The sequence below is a fragment of the Anarhichas minor genome, unplaced genomic scaffold, assembly GCF_050575085.1.
Source record: "Anarhichas minor isolate MPS153535 unplaced genomic scaffold, ASM5057508v1 ptg000033l, whole genome shotgun sequence".
NCBI classification, from domain to species: Eukaryota; Metazoa; Chordata; class Actinopteri; order Perciformes; family Anarhichadidae; genus Anarhichas; species Anarhichas minor.
The window spans coordinates 13,000,734-13,023,821 of record NW_027466479.1 but is presented as its reverse complement, the minus strand read 5'-3'; the positions used below and the strand labels follow the sequence as shown (position 1 = coordinate 13,023,821).

The 23,088-nt window shown below is 40.9% G+C and overlaps 2 protein-coding genes, 1 long non-coding RNA gene and 2 other non-coding genes across 6 annotated transcripts; 1 reads left to right on the top strand and 4 right to left on the bottom strand.

Moving 5' to 3' along the window:
• The first annotated feature begins 4,979 nt into the window (after window positions 1-4,979).
• Window positions 4,980-17,773, top strand: fam83hb (family with sequence similarity 83 member Hb). Of its 2 annotated transcripts, XM_076106281.1 has the most exons (8): window positions 4,980-5,197; window positions 10,145-10,337; window positions 10,449-10,769; window positions 11,901-12,065; window positions 12,215-12,339; window positions 12,459-13,004; window positions 13,143-15,540; window positions 16,257-17,773. In XM_076106281.1, exons 2-8 carry the CDS (start codon window positions 10,215-10,217, stop codon window positions 16,275-16,277), a joined length of 3,699 nt encoding a protein of 1,232 aa, XP_075962396.1. In that variant the 5' UTR covers window positions 4,980-5,197; window positions 10,145-10,214; the 3' UTR covers window positions 16,278-17,773. The 2 variants fall into 2 exon arrangements, with proteins under 2 accessions (XP_075962396.1, XP_075962395.1); XM_076106280.1 differs by lacking the exon at window positions 16,257-17,773 and having other exon boundaries at window positions 13,143-15,709.
• LOC142965222 (synaptonemal complex central element protein 1) lies at window positions 17,747-20,794 on the bottom strand. Its single transcript, XM_076106024.1, has 8 exons — window positions 20,782-20,794; window positions 20,039-20,113; window positions 19,781-19,828; window positions 19,596-19,650; window positions 18,573-18,662; window positions 18,424-18,487; window positions 18,280-18,346; window positions 17,747-18,189 (listed from the first exon to the last, which is right to left on the bottom strand). Exons 1-8 carry the CDS (start codon window positions 20,792-20,794, stop codon window positions 18,089-18,091), a joined length of 513 nt encoding a protein of 170 aa, XP_075962139.1. The 3' UTR covers window positions 17,747-18,088.
• Window positions 20,307-20,439, bottom strand: LOC142965537 (U8 small nucleolar RNA). Its single transcript, XR_012957689.1, has one exon. It is a non-coding gene; the product is annotated as a U8 small nucleolar RNA (small nucleolar RNA).
• A 204-nt stretch (window positions 20,795-20,998) lies between the features above and the next one.
• On the bottom strand, window positions 20,999-21,131 carry LOC142965548 (U8 small nucleolar RNA). Its single transcript, XR_012957700.1, has one exon. It is a non-coding gene; the product is annotated as a U8 small nucleolar RNA (small nucleolar RNA).
• Window positions 21,132-22,026: 895 nt separating this feature from the next.
• Window positions 22,027-22,646, bottom strand: LOC142965098 (uncharacterized). Its single transcript, XR_012957634.1, has 3 exons — window positions 22,569-22,646; window positions 22,172-22,216; window positions 22,027-22,084 (listed from the first exon to the last, which is right to left on the bottom strand). It is a non-coding gene; the product is annotated as an uncharacterized LOC142965098 (long non-coding RNA).
• Between the last annotated feature and the right edge of the window lie 442 nt (window positions 22,647-23,088).

The window sequence follows — 23,088 nt, the reverse complement described above, 5'->3', positions numbered from 1 at the left end:
CCTAGTTTCATTTTCCATGTAGTTGGCCTCAGGTTACGATGCAGAAACAACACAACATCAGCAGATAGCTTATTGCCTTACGGAAAAGGGGATTTTATGGAAGTACAATCACCAGTTTATTACTGTATTCTGTAATGAATGATGGTTGGACAGGCATTGCAACATGTACGAAACCCCATCACCCCATTTCATTCGTCCTTTTGCATGCAATACATTTTAAATCAAATTAAAGTTTTTTTTCTTGTGGTTCTCTTGGAGCTTATTTAATATTTTGTAGCAATTATGTTTTCCTGTTTGGGGTCTTAGAACACATTTAAACAATGTATCTACGAAACAACAATGTCTAATTTTCCTCATCATGTTTTCAGTTTCCCTCAGGCTTATATGAGAAGGAGATCGGCGTGTCCGTCCATGCCTTGTTTTAATTGCTGTAGTTTCTGTTTAATTTACAGTAACATCGTTAAGTGTCAGCAAACACTCTCAAGTTCAGTTCAGGTCAGGTCAGTAGGGGGCGGTATAAGACAGCTGGTTGATCCACACGCGCCACAAACTGGGGTGGCATCTTTTGGTGCACAGTGGAAACAAGTATTTTAAGGAGTCAAGGGATTCCCCACAAGCCACTGCCTATGTCCCGGAAGTAGGCCAACAGGATCAGCTTTACTTTCAATTTAAAATAAGTAAATATACTTTCAATGTCTGAGTACTGGAAACCACCCGGGTCATCCTGATGACCGGGTGAAATATGATCTTTAATTCATCCCCAGAGCCCAGAGGACCAATTTAGCCATATCAGGTTTAAAAACATCAGTATGAATGTTAAAGTAGTGTCATTAATATATGTATTTAACTAATAGGAAACTCACTTCACACCTAAACATTACATTTAAGTTGTATTCTGCTCTTCGTGGTAACCAGGAAGCATTTGTCTGATACAGGTGCCCCCATCCAGCTGAGTCTTAACTGCTTTGTCAGCTTGTTCTGTTTGGTGACTGATATCCATCGTTGTATTGCTGCATGTTTACGCCTCTATCAGTCCTGTCTGCCTGTTGATCTTTCTGAAATTTAAAGCCCAAGTTATTGGTGCAAACACTTATCTAAGTCACCTTTGAAAGACGGTAAAACTGCTTTTGATCTCTTGCTGTAACTCTGACTACTCCTTTATGTCCCCGAGCACAGCCGTCCTGTGAGGTTTACAGTAGAGTTTAAAGACCCGTAATGTGTCGGAGCTTGTCCTGAATTCTTTTATTTTTTATTCAAATATCTTACTAAGCATAATGTTTGTTCTTGTGCTCATGAAATATTCGTTGCTGTTTCAAGTTTATTGTTATTATTTAGTGGTAAAGGCAGTAACAATAATCTTGGAGCGGCCATTGCAGTAACAGCATGAAGGTGTCAAGCTGGTTTGATAAAGCAGACACTACTCCGTCTTTGTATCCTGTCTGTTAAGTTTAGCGTGGTGTTTCCTGAATAATTATTTCAGTGGAAAGAATAGCATCAGATTGACAACACCTGTCACAGGTATGTGGTGACGCTGTCAGTCCACACACAAACACACACACACACACACACACACATACACATACTTACTATAATGAAAACCTTGCGCACACTATGGGACTTTCCGTCTAACTGAGTTGTTTCGGGTTCATGATGATGCCCCACCCAGTACTAAAAATGTATTGTAATGCTAGTCTCTTGACAAGGTCTCAAGTTCTGGTCAAAGCAGGAACACACACACACACACACACACATGCAGGTTTGACAGGTTCAAAATACAAATTTCATTTAGATATACTTGTCAGTGATTATTTGGATGTTATCTGTCGTAACAACATAATGGGAATTAGATAATCATGTTTCTTAGTTCCACACACACACACACACGCACACAAACATACACGCACGCACACACACATACATACACACACTCATCAGGATCCTGTTTTACTCTCTTGAGAATTATTAATTTGCAGGATCTTCACATGATGCAGACTGAAGAAACTACATGTGAAATATCATTATATGGAGGGTGGTAATGGGAATGTAGTGTCGTCTCATTGGCATGACAGTCCAACTACACACAACACTGCCACATCCATCACACACATACATACATACATACATAGCAACCCATATACTGTATAGTGCTGAAGTGAATGTGTGCCCCTTTCCTCTCGGCACAGTGGTGTAAAGATGACCTCAGAGCCCCAGCCTCCAGAGAGTCACCTTATACTCAGGTGTGACATTACAGCGTGAGAAAAGCATGCTGGGAAAGCTCAGGGCCTCAGAGATGCAGGCTCCAGAGAGACAAGACAAGAGCGGACTCACAGACTGACCTCTTTGTATTAACGTTCTACAGTGAAGTAAAGTCCTGTTGATCCAAGTAAATGGTGATACAGTCTGCTCTGGGACAACAGATTTACATTAGACTGTAGACATGCACCAAATTCAAATAAGATACACAAATCTACAAATAGCTTTAAAAAAACTAATCTGACACAATTGCATAAAGCCAGGTCTGAAAAAGAACTGAGATAATAGTAAGACCAAACCTGCAAACTGTTGGTGTTGAGTGACTCCTGATCCACTGAGCTACTCCGCTTTCCACAGAACTATTGTGCTTTTGTCTCCCATCTCTCATCTCCCTTTAACAACAAAGTTATCCTCTGAAAAAGGAAGATGAAACCACATCTAACATCTATTATAATACACTACGTTTCCAGTTTATTAGGAGGAGACACTGAAGCTGCTTTGGCTTGTGGTGGTCCAAACCATTAATAATGTACTCACTGTGATTGTGCTCTACATATATAACAACATTGTCAACATTGAACAACAGCCAACACAATAAGTCTTGTTTGAATTCAAATCGTCCCAGATAATGCAGACTCCTCTGCCAGGCAGGTTGAGATGCAGGCCAGGATTTATCTGCGGCCCGGATTCTGCCTGGACCTGTATACACCTGTTCAATGGCTGCCAGGTGACTCAGAGAGGGAGGAGGATGGGGTGAGAGAGGCCAAGGGAGGAAGAGAGAGAGAGAGAGAGATCTTGGGTGTGGTTAGATGCCTTGAGCACATTCCATGGAGCGGCCGCACCCTGTGTTTCAGCGTCTGTATACCTGCTCATGATTATTATCAGAGCTTGTTCATGTGAGCAGACTCTCTCCTGGCACTCATACTTCTTTCATCGGATATAATTTCACAACCACACAGTATTCTTTTTCCGTGCACACAGTCAGTCTACTAATGATACTCACTCAGCCGTATGCAAACACTCAACTCTGCATTGCATATCTTTGTCAAGCTGAGAATTGGTCATTTGCATAATTTGGAAAAGAGCAAACAGGTAACGTAAGAACCCAGGAATATGGTTCCTACAGTTTGCGTGAATAACAGCTCATGAGGACGTTGGTGCTTATAAACAGGAGCCACACCTTTCAGCAGGACTGAACACACAGCAATATTTATAACTATGTGTGTGTGTGTTGCCATAAAACAAGGTGCGTTCTGTCTCATAGACACGTTTCAGGAAAAAGGACGGCCGCTATAAAGTGCACACAGACACACGTACACACACAGCGGTGTATACTTTAACCGGTACTATGCCTTGTTTTAATGTCATGGTTACTGGTGTATTTCGCCGCAAGTGAGTGACACGCAGAGAGAATCTCAAAGAGAAGAAGTTAAAAGTAAAGAAAGAGAGAGTGAAAACAGATGAAGGCTTGAGACTGACGCCGTCACTAGTCGTTATTACACAATCAACGAATGTTGGAATTAAGGAACATTAAGGAACATGTTAAATGGTCATTGAGCTTTTGGGCAAAGGTGTTAAAACAACCTGCTAAACCCAGTTTCTACTACAAATGATAAATATTCAAATAGTGTCACTGAATCTGAGTATCGCCTGCACTGTGGCTTTATGGCCTTGACAAAAACATGCTTCCCAGCTTACAGAAGGAGACACTGAGTAGTGTTGTCTGCAGTAGAGGATCCATAGAAAGGAGAAGTTCAGAAGTCTGCTGTGTTTTACCACGGAGAGAATCAGCAGGCGACTCATCCACAGTGTTTCAGTGGAGAGCATGGTCTCCAAGGAAACCAAAGTGAGCCGATGTAACTTTTGCTAAAAAGCAGCATACATCTAACGTTAGCTAACATTAGCCACCAAAGGCTACCGGTCATACCAGACCCAGTGAGGCTTTAGCAGCAAAACCGCTGAGAGTGTTGACTTGAGAAATGGAAGGAATACTGTTATTTCTTCTGTCATAAATTATAGTGCAGCTTTGAACGGCTGACAGACACTCACAGTCGTCCGGGGACTCAAGAGAACTTTATTGTCAACCAATCCACATACAAATACAAGGTCGTTTCTCCAGGGCCAACTGTGCTACATTTAATATTTACGCAGCACAAACAATTCATCAGAATCAGAATCAGAACCGTTTATTGCCACGGTATGTTGAACACAAAGGAATGACGGGAGGTGCATAACATTTAACAATCAACAACAATCAACACAGTGCAAAGTAGAAACATATTACAATTTACAGAAAGATATAAAATAAAGTAAAATATAAAATAAACATGTTGATCCAACATAACGTGCCAAAAGACAAGGTAAGGTGCCAAAAATAAAACAAGTGCAGAACTTTGTAAAGAAGACAGAAACAGTGTACAAAGTAAGTGCAAAGGGTGATTTATTTGAACAAAATTGAAACAAAGTCCTACAGAAAAACAACATCTATGTTAAAGGAGTTTTGGGAAAAGGTTTGGATAAACTTCTGTTTCAAGAAGGCTGGATAAATCCCAAATTGGCAGCCATGACATAAAGGCCAACACTTTTGAAATACGCCAGTGGGAGTGAACTTCCAATGGTCTGTCTGCTTCCAGTGATCAACGGGTTTTGGGAGGAGTCACACCGGTGGGAAAGCCCTGCCCTGGAGGAGTCGCGTCTCCTTCCTGATTCAGCGCGCTGATCGGTGCCCTGTGTGGCGGTAGCTTCGGAGGTTCACACCCCGCCGAGTGAAGCAAGTAGCCCGGGCCTGGAGTCCCTGTGGCCTGTTGTCAGTGGAGGGTGCACACCGGTGGGATTTGGGTGGAGTTGCAGCCCGATCCGAGGAATACCGACGAGAGGGAGACGCACATCGGCGGTTTCACGTCGGTACAAAGTGAGGAGACAAGTACTGCAGCTAAGTTTGGAGGTACTGACAGGAGAGGATATAAAGGCGAAGTTTGCAAGTGCAAAATGAGACAAAAGAACTATTTGTACAGAGGGTCTATTCTATTCTATTGTGTCCTGTTTTAATATATTTAAAAATGTATCCTATTATTATTCTACACTCTATTCTGTCCTATTCTAATTATATCATGCTCTACTCTATCCTGTTTTATTCTATTCTAGCTGTTTCTTGCTTTATGTAAGGACAGATCCAACTTTATTATCCTCCTGCTGTGATATCTCCTGTGTCCTAGTCTATTTTGTTCTTTTGTATTCATTGCTCCACGTGTGTGGAATAAAAAAGTGAAATGCTGGTTACTTTCCTCACCAGCAGCCTGACGTTTATAGAGGATTAATCATCGTGGTATAGCTGCTGCTGTGTATTGCAAAACCTGAACAGTACTGTTATTATAGTCTAAGCACACAGAAGGCTCCGCACTGGCTGTCACTGACTTGGCTGCTCTTATTCCTGCCCTTTGAAGACATTCAAGAAAGAGAATAACTGCTACTTGTTTTGTCCGATCGTGTCAAGCATTGTCTGCACTGTATTGTTTGGGGAAGAGAAGATAAATAATGCTTGAAAAGGCAACGACACTTTTACGAGCGTGTCTCATGCATTGGTTGCATAACACTATGTATGGATTACAGGTTGTCGTGAAGCTAACGTGACATCCCTCTAATTTGGAGATATTGATGAGATAATACAAGGTCCTTGTCCTGCAGCCTTGTGTTGAGCAAGCAAGAGACCCGCCACATGTCGTCTTCTATAGGCTTTGATCTATAGGCTCTTATATTATATTTATTAAAATTGTTGGTAGCTATACCAAACAAGCAATGTAATGATTCAAACTTCACCTTTACAAGCTTCTCCTCGATTCACTCAGTGACTCACTGGATAGAAATAATCCAACATGTGTTTATAATTTGGAGGGAAAGGTTTTGTAGTGCCAGATCTTTTTTTTTGTGGCAAGTCCCTGCATGTGTGCTTCTTATTTTAGATTTCATCTTGTCACACTAGCAGCATGACCAAGGCTGCATCCCATTCACAGCTGTGTTTGCATTGTATTTGTTACAAGGGGTCATTGTCTGTGGTTGTGAAACATGTATGAGCAATAGTGTGCTTCCAAGGGCGAGAAAATGCAAAGTAGAAGTATTTCTCCGCAGACATTAATGCAGGTGGAACAGATGACGAGGACGGCAGTGGACCTGTTTTTCTAGCAGTGCTGCTATGTAACACACAGTTAGGAGAAGGGAGGACATGTACCGCCATTTCTTCCTTACATGTGACATGTGACTTTCCACAGTCCGTTCAACAGGTGTGATGATGTACAGAGAGACGAGTGCTGCTCTGTGTTTGCATTCATCTGTGTTTGTGTGTGTTGACCTGACGAAAGTGTCACTGAAAGGTCCTGACTTGAGCATCAGGAGATTAGTGGCTCATCCCTCCAAACCTGTTTTGCGGTATTCGTTTCTTTTCTTACAGCATTCACACAGAATTATCGCACAAAATGAATCAACCGAGGAGGTATGCCGGATCAATCCTGGTGTTTGTTTAGTGAGGAGTGGTCAGATGCATGTGTGTGTGTGTGTGTATGACAAGAGAGAAAATAGAACATATTTTGGGGAGTTTGTGATTGAGTTTGTGTCTCCTCAGGCTTGTTTCTCTTATTCACATGTTGAGACAGATCAAATGTTTCCCTCCCTCAGCTCTTCACTAAATATTTCTCTACCTCTTCTCATGGTAGGAATGCTGAGAATGATCCATTTACACGCTTGGTGAGCAAACAATCGGCACATTTGAATATTGGGTTTATCAGCCCTGAAGAGCTGCAGTCGGTTGCCGCCTGCCGCCCCTGAGGTGGTTTCGTGTTTCAAACCGTCTTTGTCAGCGGTGCATTTAGAGCAGCCTCGTCCTTGTGTGGGGAACAGAAAGCTTTAACTAAAGAACAGAGCGAGAGAGAGAAAAGAAAGTGAACGATCCCGATCATCGTGTCACTGTCTGATGCTTACTGCAGTTGCTATAACAACAAACAAAGCAGCCGAAATTTGTTTGAATATCCTACCAGGCGAGGTGGAGAAAGTCTGCCATGCTTCTTACATTGTGATATTCTTCTGTTGCTTCATTCTGCAGTGACCCAGAGGTCACAGGCTCTCTTTAGTGCTATTGTGCTCCGTAGTCACCTACTTAGCTCATATTCACGGCATGGCAGGCAGCTCTTCTGAGGTTTAAACATTATGACAAGCACAGCCAGGTACACACCTATAAGTTTTTGGCTGTTATCACACATCCTCAGGTATGTTCTTTACTGCTGCCTCAGCATAATTCCCCTGATTAGACATCAAGCCCCGGGCTGCTACACTTCTTTGAAATAACGAACAAAACGAAACACGTAAAAGTAGCTGTGATTCGTCCATATTAGAAACTTGGCAGGAGTAAAATTCTTCCATGAAAGCAGTATGTGCATCCAACATACCTCGCTGCCCGCTATGGAACTTTTAAATGGGAACAGCAAACCGCAAAGGCCCAATTTCAATGGCTCAAACCGAGTAAGGAAACAGGATATCAGCCATTTTGCCAGCAGATGAATCACCAGAGAGCAGCATGTTCCAAGTTATCCCCCAGGCTAGAAAAGGCCGGGCTCCCCGGTGACTCACCAGGCTTCTGAGTGAACCTTCTCCCACTGGTTAGGACTTGGGGCCTTGTGCTATCCCCGCTGATCTCTCAAGTGTGTGTGGAAGTTAACAGAAAACACGTAACACACTTCTAAAGCAGGTACAACCTTACAAAACATCTACTCACCCTCCGACTTAGACCCCGGGTCTCACACACCCTTATTGATCAAGCTGTCAATAGACCACAGTTCCATGGTGATATATGCACACAGTCAAAAACACTTCCTGTATTGACCATGTGCCGGAATGTGCAGGAGGGACACATGCATAGTCCTTCGATTTACTGTCTAAGTGTTTAACCAGCTTACTTTGAATACCAGCGGGGCCACCATCAGATGACCCATGCAGTATGCAGCCGTCAGGACCACATTACATATCAGTGAGATGTCCTGCTTGGCTCAGCTGATGGTGCCTGATGACTGTGTTGAGGGTTGGAATCCAGCCTGAGACCTCAGTCAGTGATCATTTACTTTGTCTTTTGAAAGCAGATACAGTAAACCACAAAACGATTAACAGATGCCAAATAATGATGGCCAAATGTAATCTAAACGAAGTGGATGTTATTAGAGCTGAAACTTGTATTTCATTAATTGAAAAATAATCGGCAACCTTTTTGATAATCAACTAATAATTCTTCATGCAAACACACGTTGCCTTGTTTCAGATTGTTAGTTGTGAGGATCTGATGACTTTGTTTTTCTTATTTGATACTAAACTGAACATCTTTAGATGTTAAAGTGTTGGTTGGACAAAACAAGCAATTTCATGGCCAAATGATTAATTCATTGATCGTAAAAAAATAATCTGATAATGAAAACCACCGCTATCTGCAGTCCTAATTGTTATTATTATCTCCCTCCTTGTGTATTTTGTCGTAAAGTTTCTTTTTGTCAGGTTCAGTTGTCTTTGCCTTCCATCTATCTTGCTTTTCGATGGTGGTTTATTGTCTCTTTTGGGCTTTGAGTGAGAGAATTGGTATCTAATCAATCGATTCATCCGCGTACAAATTATGTGAAGGATATTAAACTTGCCTCTTAGGGTCTGTGGATCTGCGAAGTGAATCCTAAACTTCTCTATCCTCTCTTTCTCAATCGCACATTCCCAAATTGTTATTTACACTACCTCAAATTAAGTCAGTTCAAGTCAGGGCATAACTAATAGCATTGTTCTGCTCTTATATGTAAATGTGTGTGTTGTGACTGAACCAAATTTACAGGATGAGGTCCGAGTAGCAACTTGAAGCGTGACGCACCAGCAGGATTTACTGAGCCGAGATATGAGAGAACCTGTCTATACACCTCTAAATGCCTTTCTTACTCCTCCCTTTCTCTTGACTGTCTTCTTTCTCTTACTCTTATTGTATTTTCCATATCCTGTTGTTTTTCTTTATGTAGAGTTTTCTCACAAGCCAGATTGAGTTTTAGTTTATCATCTGTGCTATCACGAGCAGGATACTTCTTTGCTGAATACGACTGACGTTACATTAAATGGGTAATTAAGCAGAGTTGATGATGATGCATTGGGGTCAGATATTTAGTCTGAGGAAGTTACAAACAATGTCTTGGTATTGCCCTTTATTAATATTAATATTATTATTGTGCAAGGTCATCCAGTTAAATATTACATGACATGAGTTGTCAAGTTATTTCTAGTTTAGTGACACACCTATTTTGTAATTGTATAATAATAATGGCAATAATAAATAAAAAAACATCAATCGCAACGCAATTATAATTGATTTATAAATAAATCTGCACCAGTCAACTGCATTCATTTGCCTTGTAAACTTAGAAACGTGCCCTTTGGCTGAGAAAAACAGTTTGTGGAGATCTGTCACTGTTAACGTCTGTCGGGAATATAACTATGTCGTCTTGTGTGCCGGTAAAGGTGTGTTAATGCGAAAAAAAGTGTACTTGTTAAACTTACTGCACAAGCTCTTGACTCAGCAACAATACTCTTTGTGTAACAGGTTATAGTTAATCTGTCTTCCTTTGTATCTTGACACAAAGCGTTCTTCCTCTCACCACCCTGAGGAGTATTTGGTTGAATTATGAGTGTTGTATATCACTGATGTAGCGGTGCTGTGTTGTCTAGTCTACAGAAGCAATGTGACTGAATCCCTGAATATAGTTTTGTGTACCAGTTTGCTCTGAGATTCTTAACAACCTGTAATGTTATAGCATTGTGTCAGCTTTTTTTATTTACCAACATGATCTGTCCATCACTGACCTTTTCTTTTTCTGCCTTTTCTGCACAGGTACAAATTCCTCCTCCCTTACCTCTCCTCATCCGAGCCCTGACCTTTGACCCCACCCCTCTCTCCAACCATGGCACACCGATCTCAGAGTTCGTCTGTTGGTGATAACCCCCACGACCCAAACTACCTTCCCCCTCATTACCGTGAGGAGTACCGGCTAGCTATTGATGCTCTGATAGAAAATGACATTCAGGTAAAACTGCAGTTTTGCACTTGTAACTGATTTTACATGTGTATCACATAAATATTTATTTTAAAAGACGTATTGGTTTAATGAATCTGGGTGTGTCTCCTGTCACACTAGGGTTACTGCGAGTTCCTCCAGTCCGCAGATGTGGTCGGCTTCCTGTCACAGGCGGAAATTGAATTTATCAAGTCCACAATCCAGACGCCCAACCAGACCTCTTATGTCGCAGAGCTGACATACCACGAGGTCGATGGCTCTTCCGATACCTACTGGCCGTTGCATTCTGACCTGGATGCCCCGGGGCTGGACCTGGGCTGGCCGCTGCCGCAGCAAAGCTTCATGGGGCCTACGGAGGTCACCACTCTAGTCAACCCCTCCGACCCAGACATGCCGAGCATCAAGGAGCAGGCCAGGAGACTCATCAAGAATGCACGCCAAGTAAGTAAAAGGGAGGGTAGACGGGAGTTAAACTTGCATATCCTGTTTACTATGAAAAGCAGCATCTGAAGCTGAGATCAGAGCATTACGCGTAAACACACGTATTCAGCGTACAACAACAAATCTGCTAAGAATGCTTTTGTTTTCGAAGCACATACCATTCTTTTTCATGGCTAATCTAAAAGTGGATGGGTGGAAAACACCTATGATGTCATACATTAACACACCATGAGTATCCTCTTTCTCTGTCTTATCAGTATGTACGGTACAAATCTTTCAAAAAAAAAAAAAAAAAAGTTGCGCTGGCAGCGATCAATGCATGTGTGGGTAATGCCGTCTCATTCTCAGTTTAATCTTACTTTTTATCTGCTGCTGCCAACTTCGACACTCCCTTTCAGATGAATCTTTACCTCGCTGGCCTTTGGCTCGATTTAAAATACAATTTACACGAAGTGAACATGAATCAAACCACGTTAGTGTGGCTGTGTTGTTATTTATTTGTCTTTTTGTTAAGTGAAAACATCTCTTTAACTGTGACACAACTTACACGTGTGACTCTCCTGTGTTCAGGCATAAACGTGTTTCAACATGAACATAGAAGACAGAGAGTCATTAATCTTTCCATACCGTGTTTATTGTGTACAACGTGTATTGTATTGCTGATACACTGAGTGCAGTTAAATTCCCATGTAGTGTTGGTTATTTGTTTGAGAGCCAGTTGTTATTGTACATGTATTCATCATGGGGCACGGAAAGAGGTTTGGTGTATTTATTTGACCCAATGCGGTTGAGCGAGGAATGAGGAAGCGATGTCTTCATTGAGGTTTGCACAATATTTGAATTAATTCTTGATTTTTTTACAGTATCTATGGAACGGTGTAAATAACAGTACATAAATTAGTCTTAACATCCTACTAATTATCACATTGTCAGCAGAAACATTTACGCAATCCCATCAAAAGTACCATAAACATGTACATATTGTATACATACCTGTTTTGAAAATATGTAATCGTTTTCATGTTGCAATTTTAAATCACCTATTTAGTTAAAATTGTTATAAAACGGAACTAATAAAGACAATATTATACTGAGCAAACTAGCGTTCTTGTGTTTGCTCTTCTGCTTCAGGTTATCGGTGTGGTGATGGACACGTTCACAGATGTTGACATCTTTGCGGATCTTCTGGACGCAGCAGGACGCCACATTCCGGTTTACATTCTACTGGACGAGCAGGAAGCCCATCACTTTGTTGATATGGTCGTCAACTGCAAAGTCAACCTGGACATGCATCCTGTGAGTTCGCCTTCATGACATTTCCTCAAAAGACTGGGCTACCAGTTGGCTATCCTTTGGCTTTTATTGTGTTTTTTACTAATTTATAACACGTCATTTCCACTAAGGCTTGCATGTGTCCATAACATGATAGAAATTTGGTTTTACAGATGGTGCGCGTGAGGACTGTGGCAGGAGTAACCTATTATTCACGTACGGGAAAATCCTTTAAAGGGCAGGTGAAGGATCGTTTCCTGATTGCTGACTGCAAAGCGGTACTGAGTGGCAACTACAGGTGAGCCATTCAATTGCATCTATTATGTTTTCATTGAATTCTCAAGACTCCCTTGCCATTCACTCAGAAAATGTAAGTACTGTTAATTACCTCCACTGTTCTTTCTTTTTTTCTTACAGTTTCATGTGGTCCTTTGAGAAGATCCACCGCTGCATCGCCCACCTCTTCCTCGGGGAGCTAGTTGCCACCTTTGATGAAGAGTTTCGCATTCTCTTTGCTCAGTCAGAGCCTCTAGTCATTGACCCATCCAATGGAGCGCTTGCTCTTTCTGACACCGGCAGCACCAGCAGTTACTTAAGCAGCCAGTTCGGTCTGAATAGGACCCAGTCTTTGCGTTTCCGCAGGCAGCCCGAGCTTCCCGGTGGCTTCCCCTATGGAGACTCTGATCGTAACCTCACACTTCCTTTCCGAAGGACCGATCCGTTTCGTCACACCGTTGAACCTGGGGCAGGAATTACAATTGGAAAATATTCCCAGCAACAGTTTCGTCAGCAGCAGTCGTACCTGGAGCAGGGGAGGTCCATAGTTTCCAGACAAATGGAGCTGAGTAACTCCTCCTTCAAGAGGCACAGCTATGCAGAGGGAACCCAGGAAACCTACTCATCTTCGAGGCAATACATGAGGAATAGAGTCATGAATAATCTGGATGAGACAGATTTTCAAAGGTAGCTAACCCTTTGATATCTACAACTGTTTGGAATCTGAATTATCACATGTATCACAATCTTAATTGAGTACATGTCTTTACACATAACAATACATGTATAATAAAACAACTAAGAACCATAACTCTTTCTTGGCAGGGAGCAGACCCAAAGTAGCCATCACTACAATGAAGGGCCTGGGACGGGATCTGGCCAAGGACACTACGACGGACTTCGAGGTCGTCCTTCACAACTCTCCATTGACCAGTATTCAGATTCAAGCTATCGCTCAGATCCCGAGCCTCCACCAGGAAACTATGGCCGAGGCTTCTTTTCATCTGAGGACTTGAGAGGACCAGAGGAACACCAGGCACATCCATTAGCTGGGAGGTATGGAGGGGATTCCACCACTAAAAGGCCAACCATAGGTCAGGCGTATGCCTGCCAGAAGTCTCCCACGCAGCTCCACCCACCAGAGAAGAAACAGTTTGTCAAACCATCTGATCAAGAGAATGATGAAGATGAAGGTGCTAAGCAAGGCATGAGGAGTTGGAGAATCCAATCCTATCTCAGCACTTATGAGGACAGTGGAGAAGAAGGCCTGATTCAACCTTTGGGGCCTGATTCGTTTGAAGATCTTCCACCATCTCAGCAGCCAACTGCCACTGAACATTCAGCTCCCCGCTTTGGCACAAAGGAGCCACCGAATGTTCCCCCCAAACCCAGACCAGTTGCCATAAGAAAGTATGGAAAGCCCAGCTTACCTGAGGGCAACAGTAAAGACTCTGACTATAAGCCATATGCACTGGAGAAAAAAGCCAGGGAGGCTGAGATGGAAAGGGAGAGAGGCACAGAGAGGGGGTCAGCAAGGGAGGTGGGTTTAGATATGGAGGTGACAGAGACTCCAGATCTCTTCCTGTCCAAACATGAATCATTCCGTACACGTATTAACCCACTTCTTCAACGCAGCTCTCGCCTGCGTTCCTCGCTTATATTCTCATCTTCCAAAGCAGAGATACACAGCGGTAGCCTTGGCCTGAAACCAGCAACAGAGAAAGACGAGGAGTTAGACACGGTGCGCACCTCCTCGATTGTGGCCCAGATACTAGAGAAGAGAAGGTCATTGACTCGTGAGCCTTTTGAGTGGAGAAAGAATGCCGAAGAACAAGAGAAGGAGAAAGAAAGGGAGAAAGAAAAAGAGAAAGAAAGGGCTAAAGAGAAAGAGAAGGATGAAGAAAGGGAGAAGCTGAAAGAAAAGGAGAAGGAGAGAGAGCGACAGCGACAGCAAGAAGAAAAGGAGATTCGATTGAAAGACGAGATTAAAGCCAAAGAGGAACGGCAGAAAACCAACGAAGAGGTAAAGAAGACACCAAGTGTTCAGAAATCTGAAGTCACATCATTTTCTATGAACATGAATGACCCAGCCAATAGACTGCAGTATTTCAAAGAGCTGGCTGAGAAGAGAAAAGCCTCAAAGATGGAGACCGAGTCATCGCTAAAAGCCCCAGAGCCTGCTGAAAAAAAGCCAGACCTTTCTGTTAAACCTCCCATAAAACCTGCAATGACTCCAAAGCTCCCAACTGTCTCTGTTAGTTCAGCAGAACCTGAACCAAAGAAGACCGACATCTCTGCAAAGCTGGCAGAGCTCACTCGCAGATCTTCCTTTAGTTCCTTGAAACCATCCATAATCTCCGCCAGGCCTTTTACGAGCCACCACCGACCTTCAGAGACAACTCAACCTCATAAAGAGGAAAGTGCGTCTGAGGGTCAAAAGAAGGATATATTCAAGTCTCTAAAGCCTCTCGCTTCACCGAAAATCTTCAGGCGGGATCCGTTGAAGCTCAAAGGACTGAATCCTCGCTGCATCTCCTCTGGCGAAGATATGCTGACCGCAGACGCTACAGATGCAGAAAAGAGTGAACTGAAAAAGAGTCGCTCTCATAGTTCTTCAACTCTGCCGCGTGATGAATCCAGGGAAGGACTGAAAAAATATTTGGGATCTAATACATCCATCAACACACTTGGGGAGAGCAAGGGTGAGGGTAAGACACTTGACTTCTTAAAGAAGCAGACTCAGAGGCTAAAGGGATTCCTGGGGCCCAAGGATAAAGATAAGAAATCTTCCGGAGATGATCGGGTCATGAGCATGGTCAGAGAGATCACGGACGATTCAAGCAAAAAGCCGCGTTCATCGGCTAAAGATAAAGGATCTACCGCGACGGACCACACTACCGCCAATCACAAGACACCGACCAGCACGTTGGGCCCGTCTCGATACCAGGCCGCGGGCAGCTCGGTTATCTTCAGCAGTAACCTACGAGATGACACCAAAGTCATTCTAGAGCAGATCTCCGCCAACAGCCAGAAGAACCGACTGGAGCGAGAAGAAACCGGAGGGGACCGAGACGGTGCCGGCGGGGAGAAGGGGCTGGACAGACAAAACCCCATCAAAAAGAGTCGGTTTCTGAATCCACAGCCCGACGTCCAGGAGCGGGAGGGATTACTGAAGAGGATAGAGAGTCTGAGGAAGGAGAAGAAGGTCTACAGCCGCTTTGAGGTAATATATCACTGCAAGGGTGATGTTTGCAGCGTGGAGGGGAAAGAGATATAAACAGAAGCAAAAGTAGCATTTGGTGTAAATGACTAAAGCAGTTAGCACATGTATGAGTGGAGTCAGGGGTTTAGATTAAACTTCATGACGAAAACACAGCTGTTTAAAATATAGATCCTGCATTGTTTGAGTTAATGAGATGCAGCAGGATACAGTACACTTGTGTGAATTTATAAAGTAAAACATGAAAGAACGATTTCTTTGCAACTCTCTGAGCCATAGAAACGATCAGATATGTTTAAACTCATGTTTAAGGCTTTACGCAATTTTAGATTTTTAATTCAGGTTTGAAAATAAGTCATTGAAATGTAGATAAGCATTATATATGTTTTAGTGATATTTTTATAGATGGTCTACATCATTTCAGAAGTAATTATGTTGTTTGTATAATTGAAACTAGTTTTTCTTCCCAAACAACTACAGCTTAATGTTGACAACTAAATGTTGGTGGACGAGCTAACCTTCATTGCTGTTTCACTAGAAGTCTAGTACAACTATATGATTGTTATTGATTATTATTCTATTTTAAATACCACTGAATTTGGTTGTATATTTACTGGTATACTGGTTAAATATAAGTGACTTAATATTGACAGTAGAGAGGAGTAAAATGAGTTCATACACTGTTGCATTCAATGTCATCCCTGTTGTTCTGTTGACAGATGGGGAATAACTTGGGATAACGAAAGGAGGAGGAGCCACCTTTTATATGGAAACTATTTATGCAAGATAATCAGAATGACCCATTGCCCATATGTGCCAACAAACGCCGCTATCAAAGTTCCTCTGCGGCTCGACACTGCAGCCTTTCCTGGATTTTCACAAGAAGTAATAAAACTTGAAAGACAATATAGGAAAATGCTGAAAACAAAATAAAGTCATTGGGTCTGGAATGTGCCTGAGTGCCAAGGCCTGGTACTACCTTGACCTTATATGGTGATTGAGAGAAAGAGCAGTGACTCGACTGCATGGGCTAGTGTTCCACCAAACAGAAAGGTAGGGCAATTCAACTTGTACGAACGTGGCTGAGGGAGTTGGAGAGGATAAAAAAAAGATATTACATATTGTACCTGAGGGATAGAAAATAGATCCATGCCAGTTAAAAAAACACGAGGTGTAACGCAGCATGTGTACCATGCCATTGATGTGTGTTTCTGCAAGTATTTGTGTTGCTGGTACTTGTTTGAAACCGAATGGGAGAAAGTTGTCCTTGTGGATTCACCGTGTGCCAATGGTCTAACAAGGGCAATTATTAACCCAGAGCAGAAAGCAAAGATGAGAAAATGAAGAGGAATAACATGAGATGAAGGTGGAGAAATATGTGAGATTATAGAGAATGAAAAACACAGTGAAACAAAAGAGTTTCATATAGCGTTCTATCAAGGCATGGAGTCGTGAACCTACTGCTCAGGGTTGAAGATGTCAAATAAGCATCCGGAGAGCGGCCTACAGGCGTCCATGGTTGGAGGAGTGGGGTTGAAAATGTAAGTGTGCTAGCTCTTGTCTTATGTAATGTAAATAAAAATGTAAAAGCACTTGCAGTTGTCCTGAACACTGTAAAAAAAAAAAAAGACAGATTTGACTAAAAAAAAATGTACCCCGGGTACTTTGTCTTTTCACTTTTAAATGAGTCATCACCGATAAAGGAAAGGACGAGAACAAGGGAGGCTACATTTGAGCGTACTGGAGCAGGGCCATGCCTCCTTGTATAAGTCACTTAACTTGTGAGGCCTACGCCCCACGCAGAGCTGCTGACTCCTTTGTTGGTCTGTAAATACGAGTAAAGCAGAGCTTTAGTTCTAAGGTACGGTTCCCAGGCTGCTTGAGAGCTCGACTGGGCACCAGACTGGAGGATCGATTGTCATACAGACACTTCAGGGGTTACAATGTTTTCTATACGGGATAATAATGTACATATTTATCTAAAAAAAGGGGCTTGTTGATAATTTAAATAACAAATTAGCTGATGATCATCCTCACTGTACTATCAAAGTGCCGTGTGTTTATTTGAATTAATATGCAAGCATGTGTTCTTGGCTGTAACAACTAATTGGCATTAAGTACAGTGAAATCAGTTGCACAGGGTCAATGTGTTGATGTTGTTTGGACCTCGGATAGTATTGAATTGTATTTGAAATACTGCAAAAATGTCTTTTATTAAATCTTTTTAAAACTGAAATTGAATCTGGCTGTGTGCACATATATACAGTATATTGTAGTGAATGGTTGTACTATTCGTTTATAGGCTCTTTAAGATTCATAAAGTAAACCCATGTACATCACAACAATGTTAAAACCTTTATATTTATAAATATGTGAATATGTTATTATATGAATACACAATATTTAAGTAAGATGAACATAGGAACATATCCACACAGGATACCAGAAGAACATTTGTGAGGTTTAAGGTTTTCACCGGACAGGAAGTGATCATAGCACATCTAAATGAGGGACCCGCTGATTCTATAAAATACCTCAAAAATACTCAGTTTCACTCCTGAGTCTCTGCAGCTGTTTTCTCCGGCTGCCTCTGTTTCTCCATCTCGTCGAGCTCTTCATTGAGACGGTGCAGCTGAGCCAACTTCATTTGTTCTGTAAGAATTACAGAAGAAGACCAAATCAAAGAGGGGTTGGGAAAAGACAAGAAACACTAAATGTTTTACTGCTTGAGAGGGAACTTACCAGCTGATAACAGCTGACGTTTTGTATTCTCAGCACTTTCTATTTCATCTGAGAGCCTTTCTGGAGTCTAAGTAACAATTTGAAGGTTATCAGTTTAAGAGATAAATATAGATGTGCAAGTTATTTTATATAAAATAAACTTACAAAGACAGAGTGCAGACTCTTATGCTGCTCGATCAGTTGATGAAGTTGGTTTTCAAACTTCATCCTGCAAAAACAAGGCTGACTTTATCAGAAATATATGACTTTTAAAAAGTTTTTTCGTGATACACAATTGCACTTTTAATACGTACCGCTGCTTCCGCTGTTTAAGCTTGAATTCCTGGATTTCACATCTGTACTGTTCCAGCAGTTCCTCGCTTTTCTTATTCTGCTTCAAATGCCTGCAAAAAACACATGATTCATCACTAAGTACAAAATATAAACATATATATAAAATGTAAACGTTTCCACCAGAGCCTTAATTTCACCTAATCGTACAGAGTGCATATTAGACCCGGTACAAGGTTCACAAAGTGTTAATCATCACTTCACAGCTATCAGCTTTGGTCTGTGATTACAGCATATTCTTAATTTTACAACATTTGTGTAACACTAGATATCACATGATCCTGTGACAGAACACAAAAATGTGTCACGGCCATGACAAGCTAAGTACGCGGTATATAGTACAATTAGTCACCTCATCAGTCATCATACATGGAAATGTGCTTAACATATAAAAGCATAACATTTACAAAGTGAACAGTTGACATGAAAAGCAAAGAGTCACACTGGTATTAAACTTCAGCCTAGATGCTACAGCGTCTTCTTTTGGGCTTTTGATGTGTAGAATGAAACATATGTACATTTATTAATTTTAATATCTCAAATCCATCTAGCAGGAAGTGATTCTAGTCAATATATTCCACAGAGAAAAGTATATATATATATATATATATATATATATATATATATATATATATATATATATATATATATATATATATATATATATATATATATATATATATATATATATGTGTACACTGGAGTCAAATACCTTGTTTGTGTTAAACATACTCGGCCAATAATGCTGATTACAATTTCAACATTGAAGTTTCAAAATGATTTGACAGTACAAATAGAAGGACTGAAGAAAATAATCTAATATGCCAATATGGTAAATCTAAAACACAGGTTTGACACCAGACAATTTCTCAAAGGAAACAATATTCAGGAATCTGATTGTTGCTGCCATCTAGTGTTACAAATGTTGACTCCTCACAGCTGGAGACATTCAATAATATTGTCTATCTGGCTGGTATGGAGCTCACCTGACAGCGTCCTGCTCAGACTCCTCACACTGGAACTGCAGCTTCCTGCACAACTCTGGAGACAAACATCACAGCTCGTCAACTTATTATTATAAGTTATTTGTGGATTTACAGCAAATGAGCTATTTGTTTCCAGAAACCTCTGCACGGCACCAATAATCAACTACACATTTGTTTTTGAGTACCTTCTTTTTCTTTATGGATTCCTTGCAGTTTGTAAGCTTCAGTTCGTACTGTCAAAACAACAACAGTGCCTAAGTTATAACATACAATAGTGAACATTTGTATCGATACATAACACATAAATGGTTGCCTAGAGGGTACGTATCAAACACAGTTACTGTCTACTTTTAGTAGGTCTTTGGAAACATCTCAGCAACAGGTACAATAAGAGTGATATATGTGGATCAAAAACAATTATCAGGGATCATTTTGTGTCTTACAAGTTGTCAGCTCTTCCTGCAAAAAGTCACTGACTGATATGATCTCCTTAATTTCTTCCTCCAGGTCTCTTTTACCTAAAACAAAACACAGTGTGATTGAGTGTGTTGTAGTTATTATGAAGCTATTGGGTCACTTACTAACATATTACACATAACATTGTATATTCAAATATGATTCAACCATTCAAATACTTCAGAAACACACCTCATGATTCTCTTTGTATCTATATAATTACTAACAATTCTGTTTTAATTGTTCACATAGTAGATCAGAATGGATCTAATAGGGTGTTGCAGTTCCCTAAAAGACAGAGATATTAATCATATCTCATGATTCTCCACTCATCATGATCTGATACTCCATGTTTGGAGTAACAGGTAAGGATGTACCTCACTGAAGATGCCGTGGTACAGATGCAAGAACCTTTATGATCAGTATGTACAGCTGTCTTACTCACGGTTTAAAGTTCAACTTTGTGTTGAACTTCAATACCCAATAGGTTGTGTTCAACTTGTACTTGTTGCATGTAGTTTACCGTCTTTAGCTTACACTCTGACCCTTATGCGTAACTTATTGCGATTATTGTTCTATATGTTATTGTTTCAGTTAAACCTAAAATAAGTTGTGTGTTAATTAGCATACAGACAGCACATCCAGCGTTCTCATTGGTTGACATTCACAAAGCTTTCCATCAATCTCAGACCTCGTGTTGAAAAGTTTTCACATTGTATGGTCAGTTTACCTCTATAAGACATGCTACATGCCATCTCTTTTACCTAAAACAGTGTGATTGAGAGTATTATTATTTTGAAGCTTTAGGGTCACTTACTAACCTATTACACGTGACATAGTTTGTAATTCAAATATATTCAACTATCACAGTACTACTGAAACACATCATGACTGTATTTGTATCTACTCAAATAATTATATTTCTGTTTTAATTGTTCACACAGTAGATCAGAATGGATCTAATAGGGTGTTGCAGTTCCCTATCAGAAGGAGATATTAATCATATCTCATGATCCTCCACTCATCATGATCTGATACTCCATGTTTGGAGTAACAGGTAAGGATGTACCTCACTGAAGATGACGTTGAACAGACGTAAGAACCTTTATGGTCAGTATGTACAGCTGTCTTACTCACGGTTTGAAGTTCTAATGGTTGTTCAACTTTTACTTGTTGCATGTAGTTTACCGTCTTTAGCTTAAAATCTGAACCGTATGTGTAATTTATTGCGATGATTGTTATATTTGCTATTATTTCAGTTAAACCTAAAATAGGTCGTGTGCTAATTAGCATACAGCCAGCACATCCAGCCTTCTCATTGGTGGACATTCACGAAGCTTTCCATCAATCTCAGACCTCTGTGTTGAAAAGTGTTCGCATTTTATGATCAGTTTACCTCTATAAGACACGCTACATGCGGTCTAGTGCTCATTTAACGAGTTTTGGTAGTGTAATTCAAGAAAAACACAGCGCGATTTACCACCGAAAGCGGAAGTATAGCTCCACAAAGACGAACAAAAATGTCAAGATGATCACGCCACATCCGGTTTTCGCAGAGTTCCAAGTTGAAATTCGTACTGGCTTGTTCAGAGAAGCGAATACGTAATACGAACTACAGGACTCAAGCTGATTAGGTGAATAATCAATTAATACGACAGCCAAATTACCTAAACGTAGATTTTCATAAAACCGTACCAAAGCGCCGACATGAGCGCAATTCAACACGAAGACGGAAGGACGTGACAGTGACTTCGCTGACGTCACTGTACCTTTGTCTTGACCAAAATACGTTACAGTAGGTTGAAAACGTTTTATAAATGTTTCTTAACTCATCTTTTCCGAAAGATGTCACTATTGGGTTTGAACAGACCTAAAACAGTCAACTAACAGCTAACCTTTCTCTGAAGTAAGTCATAAAATGTGCACATAATTAACAAAACGTGACAACCTCAAGTCAGCCAAACACTAACCGTGTTGCAGTCTTCTTAATTTGCCCATCAGCTGTTCAACTTTGGGCTCCAGCACGTCTCCACCTGACAGCAGGACATACAAATATACTTTATCAGCCTTGTTTTGGGGATTTTCAAGATTAGTTTCATTAGTACTTTGTAAAACTTTACCTTCTTTCAGTGGTGTCACATTAATTAAGTCCTCAAGGTTGATTCCTGTTAAATAAAAATGCATGTTAATGTGAGATAAGTGTCCCACCATGTCCATGAGCAAATGTTAGCTAGCTTAAGTCTAATGTGTATCTCCAGGTGTCACTAATTAGCTAACGTTACACGGTATAAAGTTAACTGTTGAGTGGGTTAAAGTTAAAGCTTTTTCTTTGCAGCTATTTTCAGGTTTTGGCTCAGACTGATATAACGTTAGCTGTCAGCAGTTATTACCAGCCAGCAACAACTGGATGACCGATTCTACCACTTATCTCCATGAATAACGTTATGTTGATGATGTATTGTAGTTATACATTAACCACTAAAGTAACTCAGTTCATTTGAATTCAAGCCGTCTAACCTGCAGGTTCGCTCATATTTACTCAGCCAGCAGTCTTGTCCTTAACTATGAAGATGGCGGAAGAATCCAATTTTTTTTCTCCCGAGTCCTACTTAACGGTACTTGCGCGTGAGGATGGAATACGACGTTTGGCGCCAAAGGTGCGCGCGCTCCACAGTAGCAGACTAACATGTAAAGAAAAGTAAACAGAAGAAAAACAATTACTGCCTGTCTACAAATGTTTTATGAACAATGAATAATGAATCAGGTCCCAATGGCTACCACATGGTACATTTTATAAGATATAAAGCAATTTATATTTTGAATGTCCACATTTACAGTTGGACACTTAATATAGAACTCCTGTAATTATATTTCAGCACAATGGAAATATCAAGCCTACTTCATTTGATTTTTTATATTTCGATCACAATCTTTTAAATCAAAATTTGCTCCAAATATGTAACAAGGTATCAACTGTTCAAAAGCCTTAAACTGACCAAGACGTTTGAGGCAGATAACATAATGATAAAATGGCTAT